An 18,502-nucleotide genomic window follows, 5' to 3' on the forward strand; every position below is an offset into this window, starting at 1 on the left:
TTTTTTTCCCAAGGGGTGGTTCCATTAAAAATTCTTTGTCACCATAAGGCTTTACAGAAATAGAGCCTGCATCCTGTAAACAATAAAACAGGGTTTGGTTTTTATTATAAATACTTTTGCAATTATATTAAACACCTCATCAAGTAATTGAATAAGCACTAACTAAAAAGCTATGTGCTACTTAATCCTGGAATCATTAGCAAGAACTTAACTTGTTGCATTCATCAACTGTCTGACAATGTGCCAGATGACTCGTTACTGTTGATTAAGGATTTGCACCTTTTTCAGACTTGGTGCCTGAATGCAACAAAAACATGTTTAGCGAACCTCAGTACAGCAGCTTTTTAGTTAGGTACCTGTAGGCTGCAAACTTGTTACGTAATGGCTACTCAATGTTCTTCAACATTTAGCATAAACCAGCTTTTAAAAAATGATAATGAAATAAAATATACTTTTGTTTGCATTTGTTCCCAGAATGTAACTTTGCAAGTAGGATATCAACACAAAACGAAATTCGTGCTTGCAGCTCACAGCTTCTTTAAGTTCTGTTAAACCTGTCTGACATGACACACAGCTTTGCATTTTTAATTCCAGTGCATACAAGGATTTGCATTTTGGGTTTGGAATGTTTTTGGAACTACGATTTTGGAGCTCTTTTTTCTCCACACCCAGTATGAATCTCAATCTATTAATTTTTCATGTTTCTGGCTTAAAAGTGGGATTCTCCTTCATTTTCTTGGCATTATACATAAAATATCACAATTGCTATAATATTCCTGCAATCTTTCATTAGTTATAAGTCACATTTCATTATTTCTCTCAGACAGACTGTTGCATAACATGAAGGGTCAAGGTCAAACGATATATGAAGAGATAGTTTTGACTCATTCAGATGGTTGTCCTCATTTTTGATTCCTTCTTCACTGCCTTCTATAAAATATGACAAATTCTGAACATTTTTCAAAATGTGTCTGTAACATCCAGGTATATTCAGTTGTAGCGAAGGCACTCTGAATTTGCACATCTGCAGTTCATCCTTGGAAAGTCTTTCATGGTACCATTGCCCAACCTTATTACTGGGATACTTGATATTATGTCCCACCATTGGAAGAACAACCTTCAAAAAAAAAAAAAAAAAGGATCTGAAATAAAGCTTACCAATTTCCCTTTAAAGAAACGTGATTAGAATCATAAATGTGTTTAAATCTTTTGTTCTGGGTCTGAAATAGTAAAACAGCACCTACTTTTGCTAAATACAGCTGTGCAACTACTTGAATGTAATTTAAATGGAAAGCTGCAAAAATAATAAATATATCACAATTTCTAAAACAAACTAGAACATAGAACAAACTACTAACATGTATTTCCTTACTTGTTGGGAAAGATATAGAAATAAAGGTATTAAGTTACATATGTAAGACTTCACAGCACTCTGAGCCTTCAAAAATTACATCAACTATTCAAGTGTTTTTCCCAGACATAGATTGAAAAAGTTTTCAAAGCATTTATATCCAACTTCAAAAAAATACTACCATACTGCAAATGACACTGTTCTCATTTCCATTACAAAGTAAATATTTTTTCCTTCCGTTATTTAAGAGGGTGGAAGTTAGTTCACATCTGTTTTCTTTAATGTGCATTCTGGCAAGAAATAAGAACGCACCAGTTAATATATTCCTATTATCTTTAAAACAAAACATTTTAATCAAATAAAGATATCATCAACTCAGAATGTTTCAGACAGACTTACTTGGTGTATAGAATATTTGTTAGCTGACTCTTCTGGAGCGGTGACAACATGAACCTGGCAAGACAGATAAGATGTTATGAAAAATAAAACAACTTTTTAAAATAAAGTTATTTTAAATATAAAAAAAAAACTTTTTTTAAAATAAAGTTTTAAAAACTCTGCATTCTAGGATTATTTGACTACTACAAGGCTAAGTAATCTATTCCAGCTATGAAAAATATTACAAATGTTTACAATAATTTGCAATTTTGTGTTACATTGCCAAAATCATCATTTGATTTGATCTACTTGGCTTATTAACCTTCACTCTCAAAATATTATTGAAGAAAAATCACAATGGAAACAGAAGCCACTCTTTACAGGGACTAGAAATTACCTGCTTATCGTTCAATTGCTTTTGCTTTCAGATTTATAAGAATTTCCACCCAAGAAGTGAGATACGTTCTCCCCATGCACACCATGCACACCCCTGTTTATTTTCCAGTAAAACATTGCAAAATTCTATGCTTTATGCAATGATCAGGAGAAGGATAATTGCCTCCTTATCCAGTTAAGAAAAAGGTACGTTAACCCTGAAAGAAGACATGGACTGTTTCAGAAATGGACTTCAGCATGCCAAAGCCTGTGGCCAGCGTACACTTCAATGCTGGCTTTAACACATTTGCTCACCTGTGGCTTCATGCGGAGCACAGCGGCTGTAATACAGGTGACCAGAAGCACTCCCGTGCCCTTTACTCTTTTCCCAAGAAGAGTAGTGCATTTTTGAATATCTGCCAACAGTTTAGGCTCATCATCAATTTGTTTTAATTGCCTGAGTATGAGAACTTTTGCTAAACATGCTTTGACCGCGTAGCTGCAGCATGATTAGCAATTCAGTCTGAGGCCAACTTGCACAGTGGCCTTACATTCAATAATGTACATAATGGCAAGGTCTGACCTTGAAAGCAAGACTCGGATCTACACTGACTGATAATATAGATCCACCCAGAGCCTAATCTGAAGGTTTTCCCCAGCCAGATCCTAAGAAGAGCATCAGATGCCATGCAGAGTAAGTTCTTACATACATCAATTCTGCCTTTCTGTCCCTTCTCATCCCTTCACTAAATAGCTAAAATGGATAAAAACTGTTGAAATACATCTAGCATATATGCCTCTTTCTGGTAAAAGAAAAAGAAATATATCACTTATTTCTCCTTTATCACAAACAGTAACTAATTTAATAAGCATACCAAAATAAAAGCATTGGATTATTATCTGACATATGAATGTACTCAAGTGCATTAAGGTTATTTTTCACCAGAACAATTCTGTAAAGACTCACCTTGTCATTCAGGGAAAGGCTTTCATCATTTTCCTCAGCGAAGACTAGATCACCTTCAACAACTTTTGAACCATAAATCTCCAGCCTATATGATGCTGCTTCATTCCATATTTTACTGCAATAAGCATGGACATAGAATATGCGCATGGAGTGAGGGATGCTGAGCCATCCTCTGGTACAGCCTTCATGATTTACACCATAGCGATTTAAAGCACGTAACAACATCTTCTCTCTCACTTTACATTCTGGCAGCATCGTGAGTGTGCCCTTTGCATCTTCTGATATAAAAAAAATAACCATGTAAGTAATCACTGATTTTTCAAATACTACCTACAGGAAAAAACACACTTAAAAAGATTAAATAATCAGGTAGGAATAAGTTATGTCAGTCTAACCCCTTTATGCTGACTTTTAGGTTATTATTCCCTTTCTTTCAATGTGTCATGTCAGACAAATTCCATCTTATATGCCTATCAACACAGTCCCGTGAATTCTATTCTCTGTATTTCACACAGGATAAAATCAACTAGCTGTCATTCAGTTATTCAATCTAGTTGCAGTTTCTTAGAAATGCATTTCATCCCTCCAAAGCTTTTTTTAGATCAGGTAACTGAAAGCAGAAGAAAAGCTAGGAAAGAACATTAAATCTCAATTTTAAGTCATTTGAAAACACGTATTTCATAGGGGGTAAAAAAATGTCTTTATTTTTAAATTTACAAATCGCAATGGCCACTAGGAAGTCTAGGCCTCAGCCAAGATAAAATTATATTTAATCAGGTTTGTACTCTGTTATATACATGTTTTATATTTATTTTTTATTTATTTATTTATTTTCACATCTTTTCCCTTCCTAATTTTTCTTATGAAGAGCGATTATCTGAAGGAGCCACTGCATGGCCTTTTTTTTTTTTTCAGGAAAAGGCAAGCAGCTGTTTTTAGAATCTACATCGATGTCTTTCCATGCATCACGCTGCAATGTACAACACAGAATGATTCATCTTATCTCATCTGTGAAATGAAAGGTCTGTGTCCCTTGAAGCCACATATTGTAGCTGTCGCGTCAACGTACAGTGATAAGCAGGCTGACAGATGTGGAAGATTTGAAGAGATCAAACATTTGTGGTCAAGAGCAAGTTAAAATTTTTAGTTTTGGAGGGAAAGTTGGCCGGTTGAATGACAGCAATAAATATGACACACAGCATTTTACTCAGCACACTGTTTCTGGCATATTTTGTTGAATTCAGTTCAAGAAAGAAAGAAGGCAGATTAGAGGTATGTGTGGAAGAAGATACGTAATTAAAAAGACATAAAACCAGAGCCCAAAGGTGCAAGAACCCAGGAGCTAAGATTATTATAGAAGTTTCATAAAATTAGATGCCCAAATGTGGTAAATGCTGAGTGCCAGTTGGGTGCTTCATTCTGCATTCTTCTGTTTAAATTTGAGAGGAAAAAGCTGTATTCCAAAAGCTAACAGACTGAAGGAGGCCAAAACTGCTTTGAGAATAATATTGTAGTCTTTTCCATTAGGCTAAACACCCTTTATTTTTGTTCCTTCTTGCACCTGAAATACATTAGCTTTCCACTATATTGCACATTTAGGGCCCGATCTTCATCTCATTATTAAGAACAACATGCAGTTTTAATGAGTTCCATGGAATACGCAGTGACATAAAGCAATAGCAAAATAAAAAGTCTCTCTCTGTGCAGCAACACTTTATTCCCAATACCTATGCTGAACTGATAAATAGACAATTTAACTGGACTTACCAGTCTGAAGAAAGTACCTTTTTGCCTTGTTTACAGGGTCATCGGTATCTTCAGGAGTGAAGAACAATTTCACAGCTTCCACCTTTAAAGAACAATATTAATAATTTATATTTTCTGCACATAAGAATAATAATTTGTCAACTAAACAGACAATCATGCATCCTGTGCTGATAGATTTGCAACCTCTCAAAATCATTTCAGTTCTGTAAGGTCTATATGAAAGTCTCCCTTTCACAGAAGACACCATGAACAGCATAGCCACCAGTGTGGCTATGTTACTCTCAGACTAAGGAAAGGTTCTGGTCACAGAGAAGGCACGAGATTGCTTTCAAAGCCCTATGAGAAATGTCTTCTTGGACATCCAGTTAGAACTCCTCTGCCTTGTAACGCCATCATTCTATCCTGAGCAGGAAAGTTCCCTTCTCTTCTTTCCCTCCAGCATGTTTCGTGTAACACTTCAGCTGAGCACTTTCCCTAGTCTCACACAGAGGGGCAACAATCATTTCTTTTAATACTGAACTGATGCTGTGACAGTGAAAACACTACTTGTAACACCAGTGGAGCCACACAGTTCGCTACCACCGGTATCAGCCTGTGACTCTCACCGTTCATCTTGTATTAACATTTTGTTGTCTTCCTCTGTATTGGGATTGTGTAAGCATATACTGGCACATTTTTAACACAAATGCATGTTTCAAATTAAAAGTAACTGAGTTAAGTCTAGAGATTTACATCATTACTCTGCAGGGACTGACACGTTGTGTCAACTGTTAACATATCAGAATTCAAAATGTCAGATCCATCAAGAGCTACTTTTACAGTCTGCCCTCAAATTCTTTCTCGGAATCAAAACAAAATTAGAGGAAAAGGATACTCGAGTATTCATTTGATTTTGTAGAGTTTGATTCTGTCTCAAACCTGTGCCAAATACTATGCTAGATACATTGAAAAGTATATGACTCTTATCTTAAGGGTTATTGCTTAAGAAATAAGTTCTCCTTAGTTTACATGGGAGCATTTGCTCAGAACTAAGATATTGGGCAAGTAGCCAAGGAATAATGGAAAGCAGCAATCTCTTCTATACAGCAGATGAATTACTGTGGCATTGAAAAAGCAAACCCTTTTGTACGATCCTATGTAGTATCTTGTGATATTTGCAAAAGGAATATAGACCCCCAGGAGGATAAAGAGGCTACAGGTTAAGAGGACGATGAATAAGCATTGTATAAAGATTGCTTCATTTTAGTGTTCAAATGTTGAATGGAATGCAGCCACTTCCCTGACAAGTGGCATGATGAGGATACCGTTCCCATTGCAGAGAGAAGAAGCACTTCCTGAGCTACCTGCAGCTGCACCTACTGCTTAAAACAGATTTTCTTGATTCAGCATGAAAATCTTCATGCTTGTGTTGTTGTCAGAACTAATCTGGCAATTACTTCCAGCACACAGAGGGGTTTATCTCAGAAATGAAATTGCTCCCTGGGAAGGTCAGCCCCAGCACCAGACATTGCAACAGTAATGTAAAATGAACTTGACAGTAACTACTTAAATTACAAAATGAAAATACCATTTTTTCATTCAGTAGAGCCAATCCTATTTGATCTGTCTGAACATTTTGTCCCTGGCCGAATCGCTGAGGTCCATAGTAATTTACAAAACCTTTTGTCTAGAATTAGAAAGAATAAATCTGTTAAGAACATCAAAACACCAGAAACTATTAGTGAGACTAAGCATACAACACACATACATCTGTATTTATATCCAAAATACATACACTTTTTTAATCTGAAATATTACAAAACAAAAATGTGACTCATTACATTAATTTAGCAACTGATTTAGAAAGGTCTAAAAAGACAATGAAGTTCTATTCTCTTCATTTTCAAAAAAAAAAACACTAGGTAAATGAAACAAAATCACTTATATGTAATTATTGTAAATACGACTTCAGTTCAAATCAAAGAGAGTTCTTTCTATGTGCCAAATTATGAAATCTCTGTTGAAGCAAATGCAGCACAGCAGAAGTAGTGAACGGTACAAACTGTTGGACATTTTTCAAAATCCTCTTTTTTCACGAGATTGTTTGTATGATTATTACAACAATAAAGGCCAAGAGTAAAAAGGTCAGATGTAGAAGAGAGAAAGGCATTGAAGCACCAGTTGATCGTGATTTTTTTTTTTCAGTAACAAAATACATTTCCAAAATTTTTACATGTCATGTATTTGGCTTTTGCACACTGGATAGTTTTCATTCAAGTCTTTATTCCTGGATCAGTCTTAAAAGTAATTTGTATTCTAGCCATTACTTAGAAAGCATGGGTAATTACTGCTATACAAAACATCTACATGTTTTCCTTCCCATGATTCTCTTCTACTTTTCTCAGTGACTTAAGATGGGACCTGAAAAAAAAACTCTCATCATCAGACAAAGGATAACAGCAATCAAAATCCACTCAGTTTCAGTGGATCTTTGCTGCAAACATTTTACATGTATTTATGTCAAAGTATACATTTTTTCACCCAATCCAACCATGCATTTTCTTCACATGACCAAAAAAGGCAAGCAGTTGACACGTCTAACTGTATTCTTTTACCCTATCAACTGCCACTGTGAAACACATCACTTTGGTTGACAGCTCGCCTATCAATACTCATTTGCTACCAATTTGCCTTCCCATCTGTCTTGTTGCACCATGTTGGGTTCTGAAGCCTGCAACACAGAATGAATTCACTTATGGCCCCCCCCTTCAGACAGCAGCTTTGTTCCAAAGGTAATGCAGGAAGGCCATAAAACACCGTAACATCAAAAAAGGGAAATATCACCATTGTTCTGCCATTACAAACATTTTTTAAAGCAATTTGTTTTACAGCACAGAATTACAATCCCTTATTGACAGCCATGCAGCTTTTTTACCTTAATATTTTCCATTGCTTCAGATATTCTCTCTTTCAAATCTGCAGAGGAGTCATGACTGTGGAGTTTGAGATCTCTCACAATTATATCAAAGTGATTGCCCTTCAGCTGACCAAGCCTAAGGTGCTGGGATGCTGAATGTATGTTTTGTATTTTCATGCCTTTTTTCTCCAGTTTGCTTCCAATTTCTTTCAACCTGCAGAAATAATTGGGAGAAATTATGAGCTGTCTGCTATAAAAGCTATAGAACTATAGCAATAAATGTCCTCTTTACGTTATACTAGAAATAAAAAGGCTTAAGAATTCAAAAGTGATTTAAAACAAATTACTACGAGAAAAATCAAAACAAATGCAGAGAGAGCAGTCTTAAAATTCAGTTGTTACCCATAAACATTTTTAAATGCATCTGAAACAAATGTTTTATGTTTTGTAGTTTGGTGTTGGATATAGGAATGAAGCAATTCATTGAACATTCTCAAGGCAACCAAACTGAATTTTGTATATTTAATCAAATAACAAATTCAGTTTATGACCTTCAGTCATAAAAATCTACCCCCCCCCCCCTTTTTTTTTTTTTAAGAAAAAGAAGTAATGTCTGCCACTCTAGTAGAACACAATTTGCTCTTTATTGGTCAGCCTTAACAAAAACAAACTCAGAGCACCAATTCTCTGGTTGTGCTTGCACATGCCTCTAATTGGAAACACAGCTGACAGTTCAAGTATTTGGTCTTTAACGTATCTGCTCAATCTCTTTGTACTTATGTGTAAGAAACAGTCACTCAAATTATTTCCTCATATACAAGAGGCTTGGAAGCATTTAACTATTTTGTTTAATTGTTTATACATTAAGACAAAGTTTTGCCTATTCTCTTGAACAAATGGCCTTATAGCCCAATTTGCGGTGGAACTTTACTACCATTATTCGTTTATGTTAGTTTCAAACCCTAAAAACATAAATTAGACAACTAAGAGTAACAAAAATGAGGAACTGAATGGCATGCCTTGTATTATTGTCACGTTATTCAGAACATTTGCTCCACCTTCACGTTTGGTGGCATCTTTACTTAGTCTCATACTGAGCAATATAAGAGAATTTGATATTCAGAACTCTAAAAGAGCATCTGTCCAAATTATAATTGCAGTGATCTGGTTTATTTTTTTTTAAATCTGTATACAGCTCTTGTCTGTGGACCACAGGATAAAACTTAGTATGTGCAAAACTGTTGGGTCATGTAGTATAGGTTCCCTCTCTGTTCCAGCCAGTATATGGTATTCAAGAAACTGTGAAGGGGATCACATGAGCATGAATTGGCAGCATAATGTCCTAGATGATATAGTATGCTCATATTATTAAAACAAGCAAGAAAGGGAAGACTTTTCTTTAATTTCCCACACTGGGGGACTTCAATCTTATTCTGTATATATCCTAAAGCCACAAAATATTACAGCCATTGCCACTGTGCTCTGATACAGGAGGAGAAGACTCAGCGGTAGAATCACAAAATGGTTTGGGTTGGAAAGGACCTTAAAGGCCTTCGAGTTCCAACCCCCCTGTCACGGGCAGGGATGCCACCCTGTAGACCAGGTTGCTTAAAGAACATTCCAGTAGATAGCACCATGTTGATACTTATTAGCATATTAAAATATATGTCTCAAACTTAATATACCCAGATTTTCAGTACCTCTCAGGAGTAACCTTCTTCACAACCATAGGTTGGTAAGTAATGGCCTTCTTGTCTTTGATGCCAGTGTAACTGAAGTCTGAAGGAAGAACTCCAAGTTCAGCAGCCAAGATGCTGATTGCTTCCAGAGTTTCTAGGTTTTCTTTCTGAAGGGTGAAAGCTGAAACAATCATCTCAAAATTATTAGGAATTTGAACCAAACCATACAGGTGCTCTTCCAGAGCAGGTTCTTCCCTTCAAACTACGGTCTTCAGGTTCTTCCCTTCAAACTATGACAGCATGGAAACTGCAAAGAAACAGTGCTCCTACTATTTCCCTTCCCACCCCACAAAATAAAAGGAAATGGGACTTTTTCCAGTATTGACAAGGAAGAATAAAGATGTGTTAAACAAAACTCAGTACAATCTCTCGCTGTCTTTAAGAGCAGTACCTGACAAAATGCAATTCAAATAACGTGACTTATTCTTAGAAAGATTTTGCATATCAGAAAACAACTGCTCTAAGAAATGAGATCATTAATCAAATCTGACCTTTCTAAACTGTCCAACATGAAAATGCATCTTTTCAAATCCCTCAGCTACTTTCAAGGGAGAACTAACGCACAGGGAATAACAGAGGTACAAGCAAAAGAACCGTAAGCATTAATGCTGAACAGTTTATGTACATCATTATGGTAAATTGATTTACCCATCTCAGGTCTATTTTTCAGTGATGGAACTATATTGCATTGGGAATGATTTATTTCAGGATAAGCAACGGGTACATCAGGCCTATGTATCTATCATGCTAAAGTGATTCTGAGGGTCAGTATTTACAGTAAAGAACACCGTAATACAGAATCACAGAATCATCTAGGTTGGAAGAGACCTCCAAGACCACCAAGTCCAACCTCTGACCTAACACTAACAAGTCCTCCACTAAACCATGTCCCTAAGCTCTACATCTAAACGTCTTTTAAAGACCTCCAGGGATGGTGACTCAACCACTTCCCTGGGCAGCCCATCCCAGTGCCTCACAACCCATTCAGTACAGAAGTTCTTCCTAATATCCAACCTAAACCTCCCCTGGTGCAAGTTTATCCCCCCCCGTCCTGTCACCAGGCACGTGGGAGAACAGACCTAACGCTTTTACTAAAAATGCAATATTTACCTGTGTAAAGTTCTTGTTTTTCATGGGAACCCTCGGCAGACCTTTTTCTGGACCATTTCCCTCGGAACCGTACCGTTATTGCCATGTTCGCCTGCTGATCGCCGTGCTCCACAGCGAAAGTTTTCGTCTCCACGAGTTTTCCAAACCTCCTGCCGACCAAGTGGTGCACCGCCTTCCTGTGCTCCTTGTCCCCGTCGGGCTCGAAGGAGAACGTCGAGTTCTCCGCCTTGGCGTCCAGAAACCTGAAGAACCCGCTCGCCTCCCGCTCGCTGACCAGCTGCCGCAGCTCCCGGTAGCCATCGTCGCCTCTCACCACCACCTCCCGGCCTCTGGTGGCCGTGGCGAGGAAGGGGAACCGCTGCCTCACGGCGCTGTGCACCCCTGCCCGCTCCGCCTTGCCCCCGAGGCTGCCCAGGCTCAGCTCCCCGCCGCCCCACGCCTCCCTCAGCGCCCGGGCGAAGCGGGCCAGCCGCTCGCTCGCCTCCTCGCCCAGGCAGCTGGCCACCGGGTCGCCGGGCGGCTCGGGGACCGCCGCGGCAGGCTGCTGCCCGCCGGGGGACGGGGCTCTGAGGGGAGCCGGCTCCGCCCGCGGCTCCTTGGGGCCGCGCGGGGGCAGCGGCAGCTCCGTCACCACGAAGTCGCCCGGGCAGCCCTTGAGGGTGCCGCGGAAGCCGCTGTGAGGGGAGGCGTAGCCGAAGGAAGGCAGCATGGCCCCCGCGGGGCGAGAACACACCCCAAATTAAAAATTATAACTCAAAATCGAGTTAGAAATCGAATTAAAATTAAACCATACGATTACAATTTAAATAAAAATGGAAATAAAGACAGCCCCGCGCAAACGAGTACGGATCAAAGATGGCGCCAGGGGGCGCCGCGGGGAGGGGCGTGGGGGAGCCGTGAGGGAGCCATGAGGGCGCTACCAACTCGCTCCAGGTGTGGGGGGGAAGCCCTCAAAGGGCGCTCCCCCCTCTATTTCTCCTCACAGTGGTGCACCCCGAGAAGGCGGAGCGGAGCGCCCTTCCGCCAGGCCCTGCCCTCTTAAAGGGGAATTGCGACGAGGGGCGCGGTGGGCCCTCTCCGGGCGCGATGAGCGGGGCGGTGGGCGCTGCCACCCCTGTGCGCCGCCTGCCCTACGGGCTGCTGCAGCGCCTGGCCGCCTACATCGACCCGCAGGACGGCTGGAGGAGGCTGGCCGCCGACATCGCCGGCCCCTCGGGCGAGAGCAGATACACCCAGCTGCACATAAGGTCCCAGGGTTAACGGGAAGTCCCGCATCCGACAGCGCGGCCCCGTTTTTGAGGTGTTTGGCACCAGTCCCGGGGGGTCCGTGCTGTGCTACTTCTGGTCGCGCTCGGGAGGCCGCCCCACGGCTGCTGCCAGCCCAGTTCCTCTTCCTTCCTCCCCGCGCGGCTTCCCAGGCAGGCGATACCGGGCAAAATTACCAAAAATCAGAATAAATCAGAGCCAGAGGCGCATGAAACGTGCCGCGTCTCGCCGCCAGAGCGTTGAAGCTACGTGCGCTGTGCCCGAATCTGAGGTTCCCAAGTATTTTTCGTGTCCGAGTGCTTCACGCACTGCATTACCCTCTGGTTTTTAAGGCGCCCTGGCGTTCGCCGTTAATGTCTCCTCCCGGTTCCCCGCGGCCCCTTCCCCAAGCCGCCTTCCCTGTGTCGTTTCAGGAGGTTCGAGGCGTTCGTGCAGATGGGGAAGAGCCCCACGTGCGAGCTGCTGTACGACTGGGGCACGACGAACTGCACGGTCGGCGACCTGGTGGAGCTGCTGGTCAGGAACCAGCTCCTGGCGCCGGCAAGGCTTCTGCTGCCAGGTAGCTGCCTCCGGGTGGGCGCCGGGCCGTGCTGGCGGCTCTCGGGGTGCCAAAAAGCCTCACAGCAACCTGAAGGCCAGAAGAGGTTGCCTGAAAGTAGCCACAAGTCGAGATCGTTTTCATCATTTATGATACGAGTTTTATAGAATTGGCTTAGTGTGTTTCAGGTTTGAATAAAAGCCCTACGGTATGCACGTGCTACAATATGATCTTTTCACAGAGCTTACGTTTCGCGTAATCTTAGTTAATAATGGCATAATGTTGTTTGTTTGTTTGTTTTTCTTATTCCTAACATGGTTAACCCTTTCTCTAAATTCCATTTTCAGAAGCTGTAAAGGAGGCACAGGAAGTTACGTTACCTCTTCCTTCGCAGGAAACCTTGCCCATACATGAGAAACAGCTGCCTATACAGGAAAAAGAGGTGGCATCGGTAAAGCCAAGTCCCTCGGAGAACACAGAGCAGCAGCCTCCAACCGCTTCCTGCTTAAGTCAGGAAAACAACAGCTCACCGTCTAGTAACACGGGTAGGTGCTTAGTTTGCAAAATGTACCTACAGCCTTTTTTGCTGATCTGTCCTTCACCTATGCGAAATAAATCCTAGGAACACACTGGGGTAAAGACTACATTCCTATCTCCTTGCTTTTGTTTTTGCTCTGTATGACTGTGAATGCAGCTTGTGGTAATAAGATGTCAGAATATGAGATGCACCCTGCAATTAGTGTGGCTACTGTAATGGAAAACTTAATTATTAATTGAGTTGCAATTTGTTTAGTGCTACACGTAAACCTGTTGCCCTCTTCCAGTACTGATTTGGTAGACTGTCTAGCACCTTGTGCTTTAGAGTTGGATCTTAAGTATCAGAAATACCTGAGAAGGTTGGAGAAAAGGTGACTACAGAAAGTATTCTAGGAAATATATGGTTGATCTATTCCTTCCTGAGATACCACTGTTTGGGTTGCTGCCAAAACCTGATATGAGATACATATATTTACACCTGACACAGTTTGCGTACTCTCTGTGGTCTGCTGCACATTTTCTTTTACCTGTATTGGGAGTGTTAAAAAAAAAAAAAAATACAGTCAGAAGGCTGCTACACCACTAGATCTGAACAAAGTTATGCATAGCCAGTTATATATATATTTATCTGCGTTTATTTATGGCAGATTTTTTTAAATTTATTTCATTGCATCAAAAAGTAGGGCTCTGTTATGTCAGGATTTGTGTTGTAGCAGATAGACAGAGAATCAATTCAATGCGCTTGTCCCATAACCAAAAATGTATTTCTGTGTTAAATGGCATATATTTCTTTTAGATTTCCACAATTTTTGGTTTCATGACTTGGAAAGTATTACAAATAATTTCGATGCACGACCAGAATCGGCTGGAGGTAATAAGCTGGGAGAAGGTGGCTTTGGCGTGGTGTTCAAAGGCTACATCAATGGCAGAAACGTGGCTGTCAAGAAACTTGCTGCTGTGAGTTATCCTCAATGCCTTTCCTGAAAAATGACTTTATAGTGTAGACTCGTCTATCTATGGAAGGTGTTAAATGATAGATTTCGAAAAGCATCCCCACATCAAACATGAGTTGAGTTGAGAACCTTATTCTGTAGTCCTACGTGTGGTGCAAGCTGTCACTGTCAGCAGAGATGATGTATAGCCTTTAGTGTAGTTCTTACAGTGGCTTGGATAGTTGTTGGGATGAGCAGGGTGCTCCCTCATTTCCTCTCCTCCCCCTACACACAAGAAGTGGCAGAAGAGAAGGGATGCAAGCAAGGTTTCCTTTCTAGTTCCTGTGGTACAGTCAGTTGGGAGACTCACAAGCTAAATAAAATAAATAGGTATTGCTGTATAATTTCAGTCTTCGTAATAAATATTTTGTGTGAATAATTAATTTTGTAACTAGCAATGCTTTTAGTAGGAAACTGCAGTGAAATAAAATGCACAAGTAGAAGAATACAGTGAAGTAAAACTCACAAATACAGGCTGTGTGAAGAAGAAACTGAGAGCAGCCCTGAGGAGAAGGGCTTGGGCATGTTGCTTGGTGGAAACGGTCAGTGTGACCTGGCAATGTGCGCCTGCAGCCCAGAAAGCCAGCCGAGTCCTGGGTTGCATCAAAAGAACGTGGCCAGCAGGGCAAGGGAGATGACTGTCCCCCTCTGCTCTGCTCTCGTGAAACCTGGAGCACTGCATTCAGCTCTGGGGCCTAAAAGAGGGCAGTTTTAGATTAGATACTAGGAATAAATTCTTTACTGTGAGGGTGGTGAGGCCTTGGAGCAGGCTGCCCAGAGAAGCTGTGGATGCCCCATCCCTGGAGGTGTTCAAGGCCAGGCTGGATGGGGCTTTGGGCAACCTGGTCTTGTGGGAGGTTGGAGCTGGGTGGGCTTTAAAGCCCCTTCCAGGCCAAACCATTATATGCTAAGTTGGTGACTGTGCTGAAACTGGATTAATTACTCCAGTAACAATGTTAAGTGATATTAAAGATCGTGTTCTGATACTTTTTTTGGTTGTTTTTTGAATTCAGTAAAAAGTTAAGTAGGTGTTATGTATAAATAATTAAAAGAAAGGCCTACAATTCAATTGTGAACAATCATGGATTTTAATATGTACAGAAATATTAATGTCAAATACTTTCTTTGTAGATGGTTGATATTAGTGCTCAGGATTTGAAACAACAATTTGATCAAGAAATAGAAATGATGGCAAAGTAAGTACTGGATCATAAATGTAAGTACGGGATCATAAATGTCATTATAACCTTTTCTGAGAATCTGAGTTGCTAGTTAACACTGTAGCTAGCATAGTCCCGTGTTTTTGTCTTAACCTGAAAACTTACCTTATGCTGCTAAACTTCATATGCAGCATGACTGTATTTGGGTCATGTCAAAGCCCTGCTGCAGACACATGGCTGGTTTCTACATGCAGCAGGGCTGGGATGTGGCATGGGGGAGCAAGTTCCCTCTACCTTGCTTTCTCACAAATGTTAGGCGTTGGGCAGAACATGTCTGAATAGAATTTTGTTGCCACAGGTGTCAGCATGAGAATCTAGTAGAATTGCTTGGTTTCTCGAGTGATGGTGCTCAGCCCTGTCTGGTGTATGAATACATGCCCAATGGTTCATTGCTTGACAGACTTGCTTGCCTGGTAAGTAAAATCTCTTCTAGCTTCCACCTGCCTTACTTTGTTAAAGTGGGGCTATTTCTGAAGTACCTTTGAAACAGTAGCAAACCGTAGTGGACAAACAATATTTTACTCCTTGCTCCGGTGTTCTAGAAGTAAGGTGCACATGATAAAAAGTACTCTTCCAATGATGTTATATACAGATGTTTTAGACACAATGTTAATTAGTCAAAGCAGATAACAATATAACGCGATGTACCAGTACCCTGAAGTCCAGGGAAGCTCGGACTTGCTGTGGCTTTGTGGAGTGGAGCAGAGGGTGCTGCAGCTCCTGTGTCTGACATTGGCTTGTTCTCTGCTAGCTCCTGAGACTGTGTTGTAAAACTGCCCTTGTGATAGCAGCTATAACATGATGTTCCTAGTCTGTGTATCTCTTTCTGAAGTGCCTAAACAAATGGGGTATGCTTCTTTTTAATTATTATTTTGTGTAATGCTTTCATCTGATTTAATCAAATGACGTATTTTCTAGCCTTGGCCTTTAATAACACATAAGTTGGTTTGCTTTTGATAAAGGCAGCATTGTGCATGAGGGAGAAACCAGCCCTTGTTAAAGTGATAAAAATGGTAAACCAATTTTAACCTGCTAGGTGTGTCCACATTAACTTAACCTCCTTTATACTAAGCAGGTGCAACTTCTGAGGTTGTCATCTGTTCAACATTTTAAACTGGTGCTTCTTCAACATCCCATGCCCCCACACCCCCAAAATGTAGCTTTGCTTTTTTCTACACTGATCTTCCTGTTGTGCTGGCTCAAGCATTTAATAGTTGGATGGAGAGCTGGGTTGGGGTACTGATCAAGCTGAACTCTGTGAACGAAATCTTTAATTTTCAACTGGAGACATTTTCTCCGCAAGGCTCCACCTTTGCCCCAACAGGAAGAAATTGTGTTAGGATGAAAATAAGTAGCAGTGGATGGGGAAAGGCCTGGACATGTTTGGTAGCACTGCTGGCTCAGGGTGGTTTGTTTGATTTGCTCGCATACCTACAAGCATGCAGGTTTTTTGTTTTTGCTTTCCAACTGAGTCAATGTAAAAGAGAAGTTAAGTTTTGCTTAAGACAGTACAAGTTTATTTGTAGAAATGACTGTCCTTGACAGAGATGAACATTTCATTTACATGTAACTTTGGCCATTATCAACAAGTGAGCTGAGAATAGTGTTAATTGAAAGCCGAAGTAGGAAATACTGAGTACTTCACAAGGAAAAGACAAATTTACAATATAAATTCAGAAAGAGTCCTCATCTGATAAAGTCAAATAGGTGAGGAATGCATATTCTGAATGTGTGCAAACGCTGATAAAACAGGATTCATTGTGAATTCACTGGCTTTGAGGCATAAACTCTTGTTTATATCATCTGCTTCTTGTCTCGGCTTTGAGGAGCAGGCAAGGGAGGTGGTAGAGTGATAAAATACTCTAATCCTCCTCCCTTGGCTACTGACAAGACTAAAAAGTGCTTTTGAAATGCACTTTGAAAGGTGTCTTCACTTAGAAGGTCTAGTTATTGGTGTGGATTGAGCTAAATTCATGGAAAAGTGTTAAGTACAGAAATGTAGCTTCTTATTAGTGAAGCTTCTTATTAGTAGTACAAAAGCTTCTTATTAGTAGTACAAAAATGTTGATTGCTTGGAATGATTGGCTTTGACTTAAAAGGCACTGGTATTGCTGGTACGAAGAGCAAGGTGCAGTAGATGCAGGTAGTTCTTTGCAATGTAGCTTGTCCTACAGGGTCAGCACCAAATATTACTGAGAACAACTGCTGCAAAACAGTAAATTAATCTGCTGCAAAGTGTGGGGAAGAGAACTAAATGTGACTCTGTCAAGGTAAATTAAGAAATCTATACTATTAGTCTTTTAAATGATTTACTTGAAAGTCACAATGTAGCAAGCGATTGTTGTTTTGGATTGTAGGGGTTTTTTTGTTTGGTATTACGTAGACATTTTGTATCTGTGTATAACAGATTTTCATGTTTGCACTTTTTCCTTTTTTATTCAAGGATGATACTCCACCAATTTCGTGGGATACGAGATGTAAAATTGCTCAAGGTACAGCAAATGGCATCAACTTTTTGCATGACAATAATCATATTCACAGAGACATTAAAAGGTAAAAGCTGCTGACTATCACTGGCTGCTTCTTTTTTGTTGTTGTACCCTTTTAAAGTTTGTTAGAGGGAACAGACTGAAAGAATCATTGCTTCATTCAAGGGCACAATCTTTTCTGCAAGTGCCATCCATCACCATAATCTTGTCTGTGCCGCAAGGACATGACCAGAACAGGCTTCTAAAGATAATTGGGGCTGTTGTAATCTGTCACTATCCAGCAGTTATTTGAGTGCTGCAAAGACACACAGAAGTTCTGTTCTTCCATAGTCACTGCTAACAAAAAAGCTGCTGTTGGAGAATATTAAGATTTCTTAAACTGGGAGTTTTTCAGATGAAAACGCAGCTTTTTTTTTTTTTTTTTTTTTTTTTTTTTCTTCCTAGAACACTTCTTCTGAGTGTCTCCTTCGATTTCTTTCTATTTATCTTGAAGACTTTAAAATGACTTAAGTCAGGTTTATGAAATTCAGGGTTCTTCAAGGGTGATGTGGTGTTCACTTGTTTGTTATACCATTTTTTTTGCTAGGGATCAGAAAAAGCTTTTGCATTCTGTGATTTTTTTACTTCTCCCTTTCTTGCTAGCAGTTTGGTTCTCTTTTGAAATACCAATGCAGTACAAATGTTTGAAGAAAAGCCCTAAATGCCTTACTCCTTTTGTGGGTTAACAAGGAGAAACTGACTGGTTGGGTGTCAGGGATGAATGTTTCAGTTGCTTTCTGGCTTCTGACAACTCTGCTACATCTAGAACGTGTACGTTTTGTGAATTCAACCTATGCAGAGAGAGTTTTTTGCTTCAGCTCCCTCATAAAATGTACTG

General features: G+C 40.4%; 2 protein-coding genes across 4 annotated transcripts in view; one reads left to right on the forward strand and one right to left on the reverse strand.

The window, feature by feature from the left end:
• On the reverse strand, nucleotides 1-11,359 carry PUS7L (pseudouridine synthase 7 like). 2 transcript variants are annotated; one of them, XM_035332581.1, is made up of 8 exons: nucleotides 10,584-11,359; nucleotides 9,435-9,594; nucleotides 7,753-7,948; nucleotides 6,406-6,504; nucleotides 4,839-4,920; nucleotides 3,072-3,349; nucleotides 1,751-1,804; nucleotides 1-1,117 (listed from the first exon to the last, which is right to left on the reverse strand). In XM_035332581.1, exons 1-8 carry the CDS (start codon nucleotides 11,290-11,292, stop codon nucleotides 794-796), a joined length of 1,902 nt encoding a protein of 633 aa, XP_035188472.1. In that variant the 5' UTR covers nucleotides 11,293-11,359; the 3' UTR covers nucleotides 1-793. The 2 variants fall into 2 exon arrangements, with proteins under 2 accessions (XP_035188472.1, XP_035188479.1); XM_035332588.1 differs by having other exon boundaries at nucleotides 9,435-9,580; nucleotides 10,584-10,655.
• IRAK4 (interleukin 1 receptor associated kinase 4) overlaps nucleotides 10,765-18,502 on the forward strand; it is a 17,747-nt gene continuing 10,009 nt past the window's right edge. The window contains exons 1-7 of one of the 2 annotated variants that reach the window (XM_035332610.1): nucleotides 10,765-10,875; nucleotides 12,263-12,408; nucleotides 12,735-12,932; nucleotides 13,721-13,881; nucleotides 15,048-15,112; nucleotides 15,435-15,549; nucleotides 17,580-17,689. In XM_035332610.1, the coding sequence (XP_035188501.1) occupies nucleotides 12,285-12,408; nucleotides 12,735-12,932; nucleotides 13,721-13,881; nucleotides 15,048-15,112; nucleotides 15,435-15,549; nucleotides 17,580-17,689 (773 nt within the window). In that variant the 5' untranslated portion in view covers nucleotides 10,765-10,875; nucleotides 12,263-12,284. Of the gene's footprint in view, nucleotides 10,876-11,526; nucleotides 11,831-12,262; nucleotides 12,409-12,734; nucleotides 12,933-13,720; nucleotides 13,882-15,047; nucleotides 15,113-15,434; nucleotides 15,550-17,579; nucleotides 17,690-18,502 lie in introns of those variants that run through there. The other variant, XM_035332601.1, reaches the window with a different exon arrangement.

This window comes from Oxyura jamaicensis, chromosome 1 (assembly GCF_011077185.1).
Source record: "Oxyura jamaicensis isolate SHBP4307 breed ruddy duck chromosome 1, BPBGC_Ojam_1.0, whole genome shotgun sequence".
Lineage (NCBI taxonomy): Eukaryota > Metazoa > Chordata > Aves > Anseriformes > Anatidae > Oxyura > Oxyura jamaicensis.

Excerpts from the sequence above, each read along its gene's own strand:
- PUS7L (XM_035332581.1), bottom strand. The coding sequence starts at position 11,292 with ATGCTGCCTTCCTTCGGCTACGCCTCCCCTCACAGCGGCTTCCGCGGC. Across the intron at positions 7,949-9,434 it reads AAGAAGGTTACTCCTGAGAG|GTTGAAAGAAATTGGAAGCA; the intron begins GTACTGAAAATC and ends TTATTTCTGCAG. Across the intron at positions 1,118-1,750 it reads ACAAATATTCTATACACCAA|GTTGTTCTTCCAATGGTGGG; the intron begins GTAAGTCTGTCT and ends TTTTTTTTGAAG.